At 44.6% G+C, this 15,769-nt stretch overlaps 1 protein-coding gene across 1 annotated transcript in view; it reads left to right on the top strand.

The window, feature by feature from the left end:
* The first annotated feature begins 7,507 nt into the window (after positions 1 to 7,507).
* pde5ab (phosphodiesterase 5A, cGMP-specific, b) overlaps positions 7,508 to 15,769 on the top strand; it is a 55,753-nt gene continuing 47,491 nt past the window's right edge. The window contains exon 1 of the mRNA XM_061252424.1: positions 7,508 to 7,572. Coding sequence (XP_061108408.1) covers positions 7,568 to 7,572 — 5 coding nt within the window. The 5' untranslated portion in view covers positions 7,508 to 7,567. The remainder of the gene's footprint in view (positions 7,573 to 15,769) is intronic.

Raw genomic sequence — 15,769 nt, forward strand, 5'->3', positions numbered from 1 at the left:
CCCTTGAGAAGCTATTAAATGTAGTAGAACAGTGACTCGGCACAAGTGATGTCATTTCCTGTCTAATCGCCGTCGTCTGCGTTTAGCCTTCGTTTGGGATTGGAGGAGGCGGTTTCCATCGCTGCACTCCTATGGGACGGAAGGGCAGGGCGTGGTGGGGGAGAGGAGGGCGGCACTGGGGTGTCAATACACGTAGCTGTGCTCTTGCATGTGTTAAAGCTGGGGGCGTTCAGGAACAAGCCTCTCTCTGAGGCTAAGGTGCTGGGAATGGAAAAATAAAACTGCCTCTGAGGTTAATGATGGGGTCAGGCAGTAAATAGACGCACACGCACGCACGCACACACATAAACACGCACGCAAACACACCTCTCATTTAAAAAGAGTCGGGCACTATCCCAGTGGACTGCTCATCAACACCTCCAAAGCACACCTGAATAATGATTACTGGTCCCAGTCAGGCAGACTTCTGCAGATTCTGCAGTCAGTGGTCCTGTAGAGGGACTGGGTCTGCAGGTTTTTGTTTTCACCTTAAAATCAGCACCCTGTTGAGACCCAGGTTACCAGGTGAGGCGTGTTAACTGTGTAATTAACTTGATTAATGAAGTGCGGAGTAAGAACAAAAACCTGCACACAGTGTAGCTGTCCGGGACCAGGGCTGAAGAGCACTAGTCTAGACCAGGGCTGAAGAGCACTAGTCTGAGACCAAGGTTGAAGAGCACTAGTCTGAGACCAGGGTTGAAGAGCACTAGTCTGGGACCAGGGCTGAAGAGCACTAGTCTGAGACCAGGGTTGAAGAGCACTAGTCTGAGACCAGGGCTGAAGAGCACTAGACTGAGACCAGAGCTGAAGAGCACTAGTCTGAGACTAGGGACACACAACTCTGCTCCTGAGTGGCCGGTCTGTGTCCTGGTTTTTGTTCCAAACAATTAGTTTTAGTTTTCTGACCATTCTATAAACTACGCTGGTTCTCTCCTACACTTGTGCGCAGAGAAGTCTGTAGCCGGTGGTGCTTATAAAAATGTCAGATCAAGATATGATTGTGCCAACTAAACAGTTAAAAGCAGAAGTTGGCACAAAATCCTGAAAGGGATCAGCTCTTTGGTGTACATTCCTGCTCTAGACAATGGTTCTCAAACTCAATCCTGGGGTCCCCAGTGTATGCCCATTTTCCAACCAACCGCAAATACCCTCACCGAACTGTTACTTTTTCATTTAAATTACTACATTTCATGTTTTGAGGGATTATTATGTCTTAAGATGTATTAGGTAGCTATGCACACCGTGAAGAACAAAAGTCCCACATTCGCATTGTGTTTTATCATTGTTATTTCTCCGTGTTTATTTATTATTCAGACATTCACTGCCAACTGATAATGGATTTGCAATAGTGCGCTGGAACGGAATGCTAGTTTGTGAATATTTCAGTGCTTTTCTCTTTTCTTTGGCTTTCCATTTGAATAGTGTTAGTTATAGCTCTGTACATAAATAATGAAGTTGCACTTTCTTCTGTTACAATACATACTATTGTCCATTAACATCTGCATTTTTGTCTTCGTGGGAGTTCTGTACGTCACTCTGGATAAGTCTGCTACAGTAAGTGATTGAAATGTAATGTAGTGACATTTCTGTTGATGACAACCAAACCCAAGCTTCAGATGCTACTATGCAGTGAGTGGGCCAAGAAGCCGTCCCCTCCAATTTAGTGAACCACGCCACAGAGAGAACACTGCATCCTGAATCGTATAACTTGGAGCAACTCGTTATACCGCAATTTCCACCAAAGCACTGCTCAGCTCATCGTAGACCATTACACAAAACAAACAAAAGACTATGAGGTAATTGGTTTGTCATGTTAGTTTGTTCATTCGGGTTTTGGAGAGTTTTTGTCTCTGAATAGAATAGAAAATAGAGGGGAAAATGAAATGAACAGGCTCTGTCTGCTTGCTGGACCGACTGATTGATTACACTGTGTTGGTCTTTCATTTGTATTGGGGCGGCCTGTAACGTAGTGGTTAAGGTAAATGACTGGGACCCACAAGGTCGGTGGTTCGATCCCCAATCTAGCCACAATAAGATCCGTTATGTGTAATAACAGCCGTTGGGCCCTTGAGCAAGGCCCTTAACCCTGCATTGCTCCATGGGGAAGATTGTCTCCTGCTTAGTCTAATCAACTGTACGTCGCTCTGGATAAGAGCGTCTGCTAAATGCCATTAATGTAATGTACTGTAATATTGTATACATCACTAAACATCTAGAGTCATGCAGGCTTGGGCTGACTTCCATTTCAATTCACCCAATCACTTTTTTTATTTAAAAACATTTTCTTCAGAATTGGCCCCAACAATGTGAGACATTTTATACTTAGAAAACCTCCAGGACCAGGCATGTGCATAGGGGGTAGCTTTATACGGTGCCTAACCACCAATAACTGGCTGTTGTAAAGGTTATGGTCTCTGCCAAGCCCTGCCCATGAAAACAACCCACCAACTTGATCTTCGCCCATGAATTTAAAATCCTGCAGCAACATGCCCTTACCAGAAGGTGACCCCAGACTGTTTGAAGCTATTTACTGCTGACCAACGTTTCAAATGCTAAACAGATGTATCAGAGAAAACCAGCGGACTGCCACTAGATGAGATGGTAATCAAAAGGGGAAAAGTTATTTTAGGAAGCTGCATCCTGTCGTGAATGAATATGATACCTTTTAACACACATCAAAAACGGCAGGCTAGCTACAAAAAAAAGCGAATAAAGGATTAGACATTAGAGAACAGATGAAAGTCTGAGAGATGCCCAGTCACTGATTCACCCCGGCACCCGTCCTCTCCTGCTCGTTTCGCCCAACAGTTAACGTGTCGGTCAGTCGTGCATTTAGCCTCCTGGAAATGGCAATAAATCACACTCCGTCTGTGTTATTCTACTCAACGTGCTGCGCCCGCGACCGATGCTATCTTGCCTTAGCGTAGCTCTCGGCGTACACAAGGGCTACGGGTCTGTTTCTCGACCGGAGTTTTTAATGACTTCCTGATTTGGCTACAGGAGAGCGGAGAGACCCGTCTACCGGACATTCACTCGCGGAGATCTTCGGTCGCGACTCGCGGCATGGCAGGTGAGGCCGGCGACTCTGACTCCAAAAGGGGCAAACCGACTTTCCCGCTTCTCATGTTTACTGTACCGCCAGACAAGATCTGGTCCGCGGGGCTGCGGAGGTCCTGGATTCATGGGCCTCTCATAAGTAAGCAACCGCCACATAAATTATCAGGCGGAGCCGAGTGAATCCATGACAGCGGCTGCCCGGTTAGATAAGCCATATTTGGCACGGGAGGAAAGCCAGGCTCATAGTTGCTTACGTCCTACCTTTATTGAAAGCATCAAACTGCCAGTCAAGGGAGTTTTACTTAATGACCCTTCACTAAGGAATTGTCACAAAGTGCTTCGGGGTCCTATCAACACAAAATAGTGTCTACACAAAGTTAAATAACTGTTGCAGTTAAAACTCTTTATGGCTGTGTGTTAATATGAATAATACACAGCGAAAATAGATAGTATCATACACACAAACCGCTAAAGGACCCTCGGGTGGATGTGACAAAACCTGCGTGTGTTGGCCTTCCGTAGGCAGCATAGCTCCGTAAGAGTTAGCAGTCTCATAATCCTCTCGCAGAGCGATTAGTCTCGAAGACCCTGATTTCTGTTTTGTTATTCTGAGCATTCCCTGCATGGTTTCCCTCAGAACAGATCACCATTCAAACTGTTTGGGCTGTTTTGCCTGGATCTGTTATGGGAGCGCACGCCAAAATGGATGGGGCGTGTTTGTGTAGGCTCTCTCGCAGTAAACGCTGGAGTCCCTGTAGCCGCTCTTGCGTACCAGGGGCGCGTTTCTGAGGGAGGCCGGCGCTACAAACCCAAACCACCTATTCTGCTTTCCACTGGTTTGCACCGAGAGTACACACCGAGCAGCGGGAAAGTGCCAAGCCTGGGACAGAGTCCTGGTGTCTCCCTGCCCAATTACAGGGTAATTACCCGACAATTATCCAACTGGCACAAACAGAGCCTCAGTGTCCCACAAGCCTATGCCATCTCCCGCAAGGCCACAAAAACACTGAGTGGAAAATACCGGCAATCAGCAGAGAGAGGGGAGAATTACAGCATGTGACAGGCCTCAGCCTTGTTACCAGTCTCTGCCTAACGTTTACTCAACTTCTGGCAATTAAAGTGGGGTGAATATAAGGACATAAAAAGGACTTCCAGTGGTGGTTATGAGCGCCATAAGAGAACACGGAGGAGAGCTGATGGCTAAATGGCACTGCAGCTCAGTAAAGCTCATCCTTGTTTTCAGGTGCGCAGAGTGTGATCCGTCACTAAGTAAGATGGATGGTGTTAGAGTGGGCCAGGGTTGGCCACAGCCACCTAAATAGTACCCCAATTGGCAATGCTCACCGAGAGGTACAAAACTGGGTCCATGTATGTAAAGGGCTGCAATTCCTACGTGGTTCACCTGATATGGATGTATATATCACCAAATGAATGCCGACAGTCAACACCATAATATTAATTCATCCAATGTGCTGAAGTACGGAGCCATGTGTCACTGTCCAAATACTTACGGGCAGCACTGTAGTTCAGGCCCAGCTGTATGAATAATTCTGGCCCTGCTGCTGATGTGATGAGAGGTTTGAGCTGTCCCAGTTGTGCACACTTTTACGGCTTGATTATAATTACTATAATTACACTACCAAGCCCTGCTGCTGTGGTGAATATCCGTGAGCTAGTTCCTGCTTGTGTATGTAAATCTGCGATTGCATTCTGAAGGTGACATCAAGTTTGTCCTACCAAAAATCGAGGCCTCAATTAGGATTATTCTGGATGGGGAAGTGCATCGCTTTCACTGGGGTTTATCACTGTGGCTGGAAATACCACCCAGAAGGAACAACAATCTCTATTTTCGGTCTTGGCCCCAATTCCTTACTTAATTCCTGATAATGGACGCAGATTGTTTGGAATAAGGCATCCTTGCCGTGTAAACACTTGTCAATCTGCATCGTCTCAAACCCCATGTTTGTATATAGAAAGGAAGGTCCTCTCTTAATGGAGAAAAGCAGTCTTCAAAGTGGTCCATGCACATCAAAGTAAGGGGACATACTTCTGGTCCACCGTCTTTCCAATGAAAATGGCCAATGTCCTGGTGACTATTGGTTCACTTGGCAAGGGGGTTGGGGTTCATCCAGTGTACTACACACACGCACACACACACACACAACCACTTGGAAAACAATACTTGTTGAACTAAATGCATTTTGGAATCCATTGCTAGCTGTAGAACGCAAGGTTGGTGGTTCAATTCCATATTGAGTAGCCACAATATGATCCGGACAGCCGTTGGGCCCTTGAGCAAGGCCCTTAACCCTGCATTGCTCCAGGGGAGGATTGTCTCCTGCTTAGTCTAATCAACTGTACGTCGCTCTGGATAAGAGAGTCTGCCAAATGCCAATAATGTAAAGAACTGTATCTAACGCCCTATCCTTACCATGTCAGTGGCAGGCCATCGAAACTGCAGCTGATAAGTGCTTTCTGACGCACTCAGTGCTGTTGACTTGGAACCCGGTGTTGTGAGCTTAACGTTACGTGCCACCAGTTCGGCTGACCCAGATGGGAAGTTGGAAGTTGTCCCATCACCGTTTATCTGGCTAATGGTAGCTATAAAAGGATGCATTGCTTGCAGGTGTGTGTGTGTGTGTGTTTATGTATGCGTATCCAGGTGATTGGAACAAAATACTGGGGATGGCTTTTAGTTTCTGAACCTGGTTTTTTCCACCGGTGTGTTAATGTGCACACATATGAACACATGCACATACTGGGACCAACGCTGTTCCTGTTCCATCACTGAACTGAGTCTGTGTCGAAACCACTCATGTAGGCTAGGGAAGTATCTCCCTAAGAACATCCACAAAGCTTTCAAGGACCCATTTTGAACACCCTCGTGGACAAATAAACGAATGCATTTTGGCATATGGGAAATCAACAGCACTAAGCACTAGTGGCACACGCCACATTGACTAGAGCCAATTGTGTGTGAACACATTCAAATTTCCTTCAAACTGCATCCTTGAAAGTCTTTTCCATGTTTGCAACATTCTTTTGCTTTGGCTGGCAACCCAAAAAAAAACTTGCAAGGACTTTAGGATCAAGCACTTTCTTCCCTTTAGTGCTTCATCATCATTTTTGTTGTGAGTCTTCCAGTCCCCTTTACCTGTGTAAGTGAAGTCCACAATATTCACAGCCGTCACAGAGGGAAGCAAAGCTGCGATGTGCTTTTCCCACCTCTGCCCAGAGCTCACCGTAAGCAAGCTCCCATTGGCCAAGCTGGCCGTGGCCAATGTGTGTGTGTGTGTGTGTCCGTGTCTGTGTGTGTGTGTGCATGTGTGTGTGTGTGTGTGTATGGTTGTGTGCATGTGTGTGTGTGTGTATTGTCTATGTGTGTGTGTGCCTGCGTGTGTGTTGGGGTGTGGGCGTGTGTGTATGTGTATGGGTGTGTGTGTGTGTGATGCGTGCCTGCATGCGTGTGTATGTGTGGGGAGGGGGGATGTGTGCGTGTATGTGTGTATATATGCGTGTGTGTGTGTGTGTGTGTGCAGGCTCACCGTAAACAAACGCCCGCGGGCTGAACTGACCGAGGTCAGTACGGCAGTAAGGTAATGGAAAAACTGAATTAAACCAGCCAGTCTGAATTTCTTACAGTGTCCAGTTTCTGTGCAATACTCTCTGCCTTTCTGAGCCGCCTGTGCCTCAGCTAACAAAATTAAGTTTTGTTAGAAAGATTTAAACCTGGGTGCAATTATCTGGTGAATTACTCAGTGTTTTTATTATTATTACATGTACTGTATAGTATATCTTTTTTGCACAGAAAACAGCTCCCTGTAGCAGGTCTTATGTTGTGTGTCTGAAACCACCTCACCACGTTTACAGACGGCCTGCTAAACAGCGTGTTCCGAGTGCCAGAAGGTTGTGTGTTTGATGCCCAGACAGTCTACATTGCAAGGTAAGGTGGGTTCCATCTTTGGGCTGCGTGTCATCAACCTGGGGTGCTGAACACGAGGGTGGGGGGCCAGGGAGGGTGGTGCTGTGTGGGGCAAGGCCGGGACACAGGCCTGGGCTGTCGCCCCACTGACAGTTACCTGTAAGTAAATTTGGCAGAGCTTTCTTCCCCTAATCTGTGTGGTCAGCCCCTGCAGCTGAGGAGGGGGGGGGGGGGGTTGTGTGTGTTCATTAAGGACCCCCCCCCATGGCCACAGGAGCAATTAAAAATCTCTCATCCATCCCCATTCTCGCCCCCAAAGAAGGACAAAAAAAAAAACAAACATCTTCATCCTGCTCAGGCAGCCTCCAGTTTCCAGAGTTTCAGAGAGAAAAAAGTTTGACAAAAGGGTTTGGAAGAGGGAGGGAGGGAGGGAGGGAGAGAGGGGGGGGTGAGAGGAGAGAGAACTCACAACAGGCTGTATCTCATCAGAGCGCGGAGGCGGCACCACCGACGGCAGCACACAGGAAGCTCTCGGCCCGATCCGCAGCCATGGGGTGAGTACGGGGGTGGGGGGGGGATACGCTCGACGGCCGCTCGACGGCGGGGATGACGGGCGGTTCTGTCTCAGCGGGCTTCGTGAGAGCCGCGCACGTCTGCGAGACGGGGAGGGAGGCCGAACTTCCACAACTGCTCCGACCGGCCGGAGCGTTCCCTCCTGCTTTGGAGCGGTAACAAAAAAAAAAAAAAAAAAAAAAAAAAACGTTTGACGATTTATGAGGTAAATTTCTCTGAGCGCTAGTGTCCTTTCCAAAACAATAGAACAGACCACGCGCTCACTGTTGAAGAAGTGTGGAGAAGGGGCGGAGGCGGGGGGGGGGGGGGGGGGTGTTGGGAGATATGAGACAGAGACAGGTTTTGGCTGGGAATGGGGGAGGATGATGTCTTCTGCGTGTGTGTCCGTGTGTGTGCGGTGTGCGTGTGTTTGTCAGATGTGTGTGTGTTTGGCGTGCATGTGTGTTTTTTTGTGCGCGTGTTTTTGGTGTGTGTGTGTGTGAGTGTGTATGTGTGAGTGTGCATGCTTGTTTGGTGTATGAGTGTGAGTGTGTGTGTGTGTGTGTGTGTGTGTGTGAGCCTGCCATCAGGACCTGGCAGCATTGCAAAAATGTTGGAACTTCTCAGTACTCGACACACTGGCCGACCGTTTTCACACCGACATAAAATCTACAAAACACAACTTCAGAGAAACATAAAAGCAGGAGTGTGATTGTGTGTAATTCATGTCCGGGATTGTTTTCATTTTCTTCTTCAAGACTGGCTCCGTGAGATTTGCGGAGTGATAGATTTCGCTGCGCTGTTTATCGCTCCCTATTTAGCCTCGCTACAGTGACGTGTGTTTATGCTCCCGCCGTGAGTTCGTATATTGTCTCTAAGACAGGTTTGGTGTTCGCCGGTACTTTAGTGCGGATTGTTCAGATAAGCGTACACACTCAGGACCGTCGTGATAGCCCGCGATGTTGAACAGAAGAGTCATAGGCAGTAAATCATGCAGTTCGGGGGACAGTGTTTTTACATAGGGCCCCAGGCCCCAGGGGGCTGTGAGAGTTGGGTCTGAAGAGGGATGCCCTGTAAAGTAAACATCTTTATAGAGACCATCCTGGCGCTGGTAAACCATCCTTCTTCAACACTTAGAGTAGACGATCCCTATTGGCTGAGTGCTCGTCATGCGGTTCTACTATCTGCTCTGCATGGCCAGGATATTCATACCAGAGAGAGACCCCCCAAAATTCTCTGTTGCCTCCCTTCCCATAAGGTGTGCGTTATTCAAAGGAAGCGTTTAGGTTGTTGAACATGGAACGGGGGCCGTGGGAGAGATTTGCTGCGCTGGTAAGAAGCGACATGGAAGCAATGATGGAATGTGTAGGGAACCAGATTTGTATTCTATTTGTCACTTGGAGTCAATTCTGTTTCAACTCCAAGTGACAAATTTCAAATCAGTCAGCTCTGGGAATGACACAATACTGCAGATTATTATGGGCATTTCTGAATGAAGTTCCTGAATTGAATTGTATTTCTTTTAATTGACTAAACTGACATGAAATTCACTCCACCCCGATATTTCATAAGCTGTTGAAATTGTTTCTGTATGATGTTAGAGGCATTTTCCCAGATGACAATTTCTGGTTCCTGGAACATGCCCAGAAATGTGGGGTAAATGCCCCAAGTATGTTTTTCTGGTCTCTGGGGTCTCTTGAGTGTTATTTTTAAGGCAGAGGGAAGATTTCGGGAGCAGTTTTAATTTATTTTGTTGTGTTATTCAAGTTAAATTTTAATTGTGTGTGGCTATGATTTTTTATTTTATGGTAAACAAATCTGGCATTTCAGTGTTTATATACGGGCTAGTCTAAAAATATTATTGACACGAATCCTCCATGAAGTGTTTACAGTACTAAATGATTGCCATCAGGGGATGTTTCCAGTGAGCTGTGAATATGACATGCTTGGAATGTTTTTCTTTGACAGACCATGTTGAGGAACACAACATCTCACAACCAAACAGCGGTCTTAACCAGAATGTTCCCCAGAATTCTTTAAACATTTTGTGTTATGTAGGGGTTGTGATTTGTATGCTCTTTGTTTTCAGTATTTTATTTTCAAACTGATTTTAAAAAAAAGAAGAAAAGCTGAGCTGGCAGGGATGTTAAACAGGGCAGCGCAGGGCCGGTTTGGCACCTACATCGATTATGTTGCTATCTGCATGAAAATACACATTAAAAAAAATAATAATAATACTTGGGGCATCAGATATAAAAATTGGGTTGCATTTGTAACCTAGCAGACTATTACTGCGCAGAGTGCAGTTTTCACAGGGCCTGGAATTAGTAGAAAGGCTTTTTGCATTTCAGTTTTTTCCTGATGCTGCATACCACAGAGCGAATAGCTTATCTGTGATGTGGGCAGGTCAGATAGTAGCTTAGCTGCTACCGTGAATGCCTGATCCCCAGAATTCATTTGTCATTACTATATATGGATGTTTCACCACTATCTGGGCCATTCCACATTCCCAACTTAAACACTAAAATCTCTTTCTTTCATTTTGTGCCCGAGCAAAAGTTTGTGGTGCTACCTCTGGTGGGCTTTGACGCCATCCAGAAAAGTTCTCATAAAAACAGCCGTCTTGTGGATCAGCGGACTCTCAGCATTATCCCGCGTTAAAGCTCCTATGTGGTTACATACCCCTGGCCCCAGTTCTCTGTGTGACACAACAGGCGTGCACTGGAATTCCCAAACATAGATAATGCAGAATTATTCTGTGATAACAAAACAATGTCACAAATGCCGTGAAACGGGAACACGCACACACACATACACACACACAATATACTGTATGTATACAGTGACCTGCAATAAAAGAAAGTCTGTTCTTTTAGACTAGTATTCTTAAATCACGATACCTTTTAAATTCACAGGATGAAAAGAACTCATGCATGTATTGCATTTACTTTTTTTCAATTGTAAAATGCAATTCTGCGATGTAGAGATGCAAAGATTCATTACGTAGAGATGCTACAGAGGGCATCTCCAATCGCCCTGAGGCGACTGCACACGCATTTCCAACTCCTTGGCAACGCAACTGGAGCCAATGGTGGCACAAAATGGCGGCGTAAGGAGCAGCAGTCTGAATCTCATCACCAGCGGGACCTCTGACAGCCTGTGGCAGTCTGAATCTCACTGCCAGCGGGATCTCTGACGGGGCCTGGTGCTCTACCTGCCCAGCACAGAAACAGGGTTAGCATTCCTTTGATCAGTGTCCCTTCGTAAAAAAAGTGAGGTCTGTAATCTATCACCTGTGGCTTGGAGAATAGCTGCTTTCTCATCACTGCACAGCGGGGCTGAAGCCAGAAACCGAAACTCGATATATCATGAATGAACATGAGCTGTACTATGATTGAAAACCTTTTCTCAGCTTTTGTGTTTAGTGGGAGGGTGGGGTGATGGAGGAAATAATAGGGAAATTATTTTAGGAAGCTGCATCCTGTCGGATGGAAATAGGGAAATTAAATATATGTAGATTGCTTTTTATAATCACTAAATTACATTTTAAAATATATATTGTGCAACTACCGGAATAAGGAGTGTGCATTCTCATGAACAGACGTTTTCATGCAATTTCTGTACTTGCTTTGTTTTGCAATAATGATAATACTTGTCTCGTGTCCCAATGCTTATGTTACCAATGATTACTAATAATTCAAAAAAACTAAGGAGCCACCTGGCATAGTACTTTTACTCATTGTTTTTATTGAATGGTTTAATAATTGCCTGATGAAGTGGAGCAATATCTTGGTTGATAAAACTTGGTTGATAAAATATGCTGATTGGTAACTTTACAGTAATTTGGTTGGTCGTCAGTGTTGAGCACACTGGGATAATATATTTGCTGGTGGTGTGTGTTGACTGGTCAGGTGTGCTGCTGTTGGCAGGTATGGTTGGTACACAACATTGGTTGGCAGTGTCTTTTTGCATTGATGGAAATTCAAATATCATTTTTTCTGGTTTATGTTTTAAGGTTACTCGTCAAGTCTCCCTGTTTGGAGTGCTGCTAATGATTATTCCTGAAATGTCAGCTATTTGCTGTGTATCACAGTCTCTCTAAACTTAATTTGTCACGGATATTGTATTATAACCTTGAAGCCAAGCCTAAATAACAACGGAGACTTGCCCTCAGTTCCCGCCATTAGACACACATACCACGGCACCACTTCTGTGTGGTTACCCATACTTTCTCCCTCTCTTATTCGAGAGGGAAAATTCACTTTGTTGAGGAATAGAGAGGTCAAAGGTTTGATTACATTGAGCCTTGCATACCGACTTTGTGATATGCAGATATAGCGAAGCAACATCCATGTGGTTGCTGTTATACTCTAATTACTGTCACCAGCAATGGAGAAAGACGGATATCTCTGTCTGGCTGAAGTTGCCACCACAGGTCGTGAATACACGTTTTCAGTCGAGGATCCTGATACTGACGTTTTAAAACTCGTAATTTGAATTGACCGGTTGGAGAGCTTTGCCTGGCAACAAACGGCAAACGGCAGGTGGAGACGGAAAGCCAACGGCCAGCGCCAAGAGCAACATGTCACGATAGCCTTCTTAAGGAATGTATCATGTGCGAAATGTGAAACAAAATGGTGGATTATAAAAAGCAATAATGCTGCGAGACTCCTCTCTCCCAGAACTGAGCCGTTTTTATATGAATGGGACAGAGTGCGTCTGGAGCGCTGCCAGAATGGGATTAGGATAATATGTCAATGTGCTTCCTGCCCTAAAGTTGTGACATACATTGCCATTACTAAGGCAAGCCTTTTTTGAAGGACGGCTGAGGTTTATATAAAGGGAAACGGTGTAATAAATTTCCGTGTGGGGCCAAATAAACACAACAGGACCTGGGAAGATGATAAATGTTAGATGTCCAAATATGGACATCCCCAGCGTCTCTTATAGCTATCGCGCACTTGAGAATAAGCGTGTCAGTTCATTCTTGTCTGGGCGGCTGCCGGCTTTGTTCTGCAGCAGCACGGTGAGTTCTGGGAGAACGCTGCCGTAAACTCTGGATCTCAGGAATCTCCACTGAATCCCCGCTGAAAATGAGGCCGCTCTTCCTTCTGCTGAGAAAACAGGTACGGGGCCGTGTGATTCATTGGACCCAAAATCGAATTTTCTTTGAATTTTCCATTTTGATTACGGGCCTGCCTCGGTGTGATATCACAGCCCTGTTTCAAAAATCTATAGTTCCTATGGCAGAGTTCATATTGACGCAAGGATGAAAATCATAAAATTGATAAAGGACATTTCAAAAGGTAGCAAGCAGTAGCAAGCAGTGATATATATTGTGCATGAGAAAATGATGATCTCCTTTTCGGTGTGCAGAAGTTTGTGTGTATTTGTGTCCACCTTTGCGTGTTTACATGTGCACAGGTGCGTGTGCTTGTTTTTGTAAATCGCTGTCTCCCAACAGTCAGTGCATTCTAGGGGAAATAGTTATCACCTCAGCTCACACTCCTGATTAGCCCTGTCATTAATACCACTCGCTCAGGTGCACTCATGAACTACTGACTGCGCTAAGGTCAGCTGGACGTATTAGCAGAGACTGATTACCGGACTGCACAGCACGCCATGTTTCAGGGACCGATAATAACAGATACCGCGCTGTAGTATTCCAGTTGGACTGATTCGCGGAATATTTATTGATTGATGATGAAACCTGCGTTTGGCGTTGTTGGCACATTCCGTACAGAGCTCATCCTTTCCCCGCGGAGAGGGAACATAGTGTCTCTAACCTGTTATGGGAATGGATTCTGTTCGTCTGACATTTTCACCAAAGTAAAAAACAACTGTCAAAAAAGTCAGGATGAGAATAGCTTGAAACCCACAGAGCTGCATGAAGGATGTGCTCGTGGCCGTGAGCAAAGCACTTTTATTCATCTGTTAAAAGAAATATCCATCTGTGAAATGTCTTACAGAATGTGCAGGTGGTTACAGAATTATACAGCTACTGATACAGTGGCAGCTATACTTTTCTCTCTTGATAATGGGGAGTAAATGCCAGGTTTTTGGGACTTCTCTTGAGCTTATCTTCTCTGAACGATCGTAAGAATCCAAACAAAAGGTCATGACGGTGTCAATTTTTACGAAATGGCCTTTACTGTGGCGTCATATAACATGCATAGGATGTGACATGCAACAGGTCGCCAGAGCAGTGTTCTAGTTCTAGGGAACAGGACAATTAACCAGGAAGTTGGCAGCTTTGACTATGTAGCTATCTATGTTGCCCTAGATATGGACAACAGCAAAACAAATAAGTTGGTACATTGTGTACAGTAATGCAGAGTAGTGGTGGCAGTATGAGTATGGTTGTATGTATGTTGCACGCAATAGCTAGGTTCCCAATGACGAAATAGCACGGTTTTCTTGGATAAGGTGCTTGCACATTCAGTACTGTGCAAAAGCCTTAGGCACCTGTATGACATTCTGTACAGATAAGATTCTTTCAAAAATAATTCAACAAAAGGTCCTAAATAAACGTACTATACATTTTACATTACATTTTAGTAGATTGGCAGAATAGTTAAAAACTGAATCAAATCAATATTTTTTGTGACCACTCTTCGACGTTAAAACGGCATCACTTCTCTGAGAGCCAACGCTGTCCTGCAGTTCTATAAGACAGTCAGCAGGGAGGCTGTTCCAAGCATGCAGGAGAACTTGCCACAGTTCTTCAGCAGACTTTGGTTGGGTCCTTGCTTCTGATCTCAGACAGCCTTGATCAAGTTTTTATGTAAAAAGTGGTCAGTTGCTTACAGTAATATGTTACGTTTTTTATTTAAATATAAAAATGTCTCTGTAAAATTAAATATTTTGGAAAATGAATATTTGGGAATCTCAAATGTGTTCTTTTATACTAACACACATAAAAAAATAAACATATATATAATAAAGTCTAGGGTGCCTCTGTAAGACTGAAATTAATTTGATTTAGGTTATTCAAAACAGTTTGATTTAAATGGTAAATGGTTGGCATTTATATAGCGCCATACAATTGATGCTTCTCATTCACCCATTCACACACCGACGGCGATTGTCTGCCATGCAAGGCCCCGACCTGCTTGTCAGGACCAAAATGGGGGTTAGGTGTCTTGCTCAGGGACACTTCGACACAGCCCGGGCGGGGGATCGAACCGGCAACCCTCCGACTGCCAGACGACTGCTCTTACTGCCTGAGCCATGTCGCCCCCATTTAGGTTTGATTTGATTTAGGTTATTGAAAATGGTTATTATTATTATTATTACTATTTCATAGTTTTAACTCCACGTATACAGCACACCTTCCTCCTTAGCCCACAGGCTGGATAATTTCAGGAGAAAATGCGACACTGCGAGAGCCCTTGTGAATATCGTAGAATGAGAGGTGGGAAACGTTTGTATCTGATTTTCATGCCAACTTCTGGCCTTGGTTACTTAACTAGCCCTAACATTTACTCCATCTGATATTCTAACTACATGTTTTGATAAGCGCATGATCTACAATGAACCAGGGCGGGTGAACAGTAAGAACAGCCGATAAGTTCATCTAGCCGGGGTAATTGGTGGAAACTCAAGTCTGCATACGCACTAGCCCTCCAGGACTGGAATTTCCAACCTCTGTCCTAGAATCTGTCCTGACCTAGAATTGACAAATGAAAGGATCCAAGAGTTAGAACATTTTTTTCCGAGGCAAAAAAAGTTTTTTTTTCATTGATACTCATTTTAATTATTTTGTAAACTATCCATAATTGCATTGTAGTGAGATTTTGGTATGAAAACACTACTCACCATCAAAGTTAATTATGCCGTTCCATTGGATTACATGGAAAATGTATATTATATTTCAGTGTACATTGCATAGCAATGCAAACAGTGATTAATGGATTCAAGAAAGGACACAATGGAAGTCATGGCTCTGAACAGAGCAGATAGACCACATGCTGAAAAATGCAGTGTAAAATGCAGATAGGTCACACATATGCTCAGTTCTGTTTTGACTTAAAGTATTTCAAAAGTATTATATTACAGATACAATCGCTAAATTCCATCCATAAACTTTGACCTGGCATTAAATAATGTGGCAAATGTGTGAAAATAAATCTTGAAATCTAAATCTAGAAAATTCTTTCTTCAAATGTACAATGAAATAAATAAACTGTTGTACATTTT

This window comes from Conger conger, chromosome 8 (genome assembly GCF_963514075.1).
Source record: "Conger conger chromosome 8, fConCon1.1, whole genome shotgun sequence".
NCBI classification, from domain to species: Eukaryota; Metazoa; Chordata; class Actinopteri; order Anguilliformes; family Congridae; genus Conger; species Conger conger.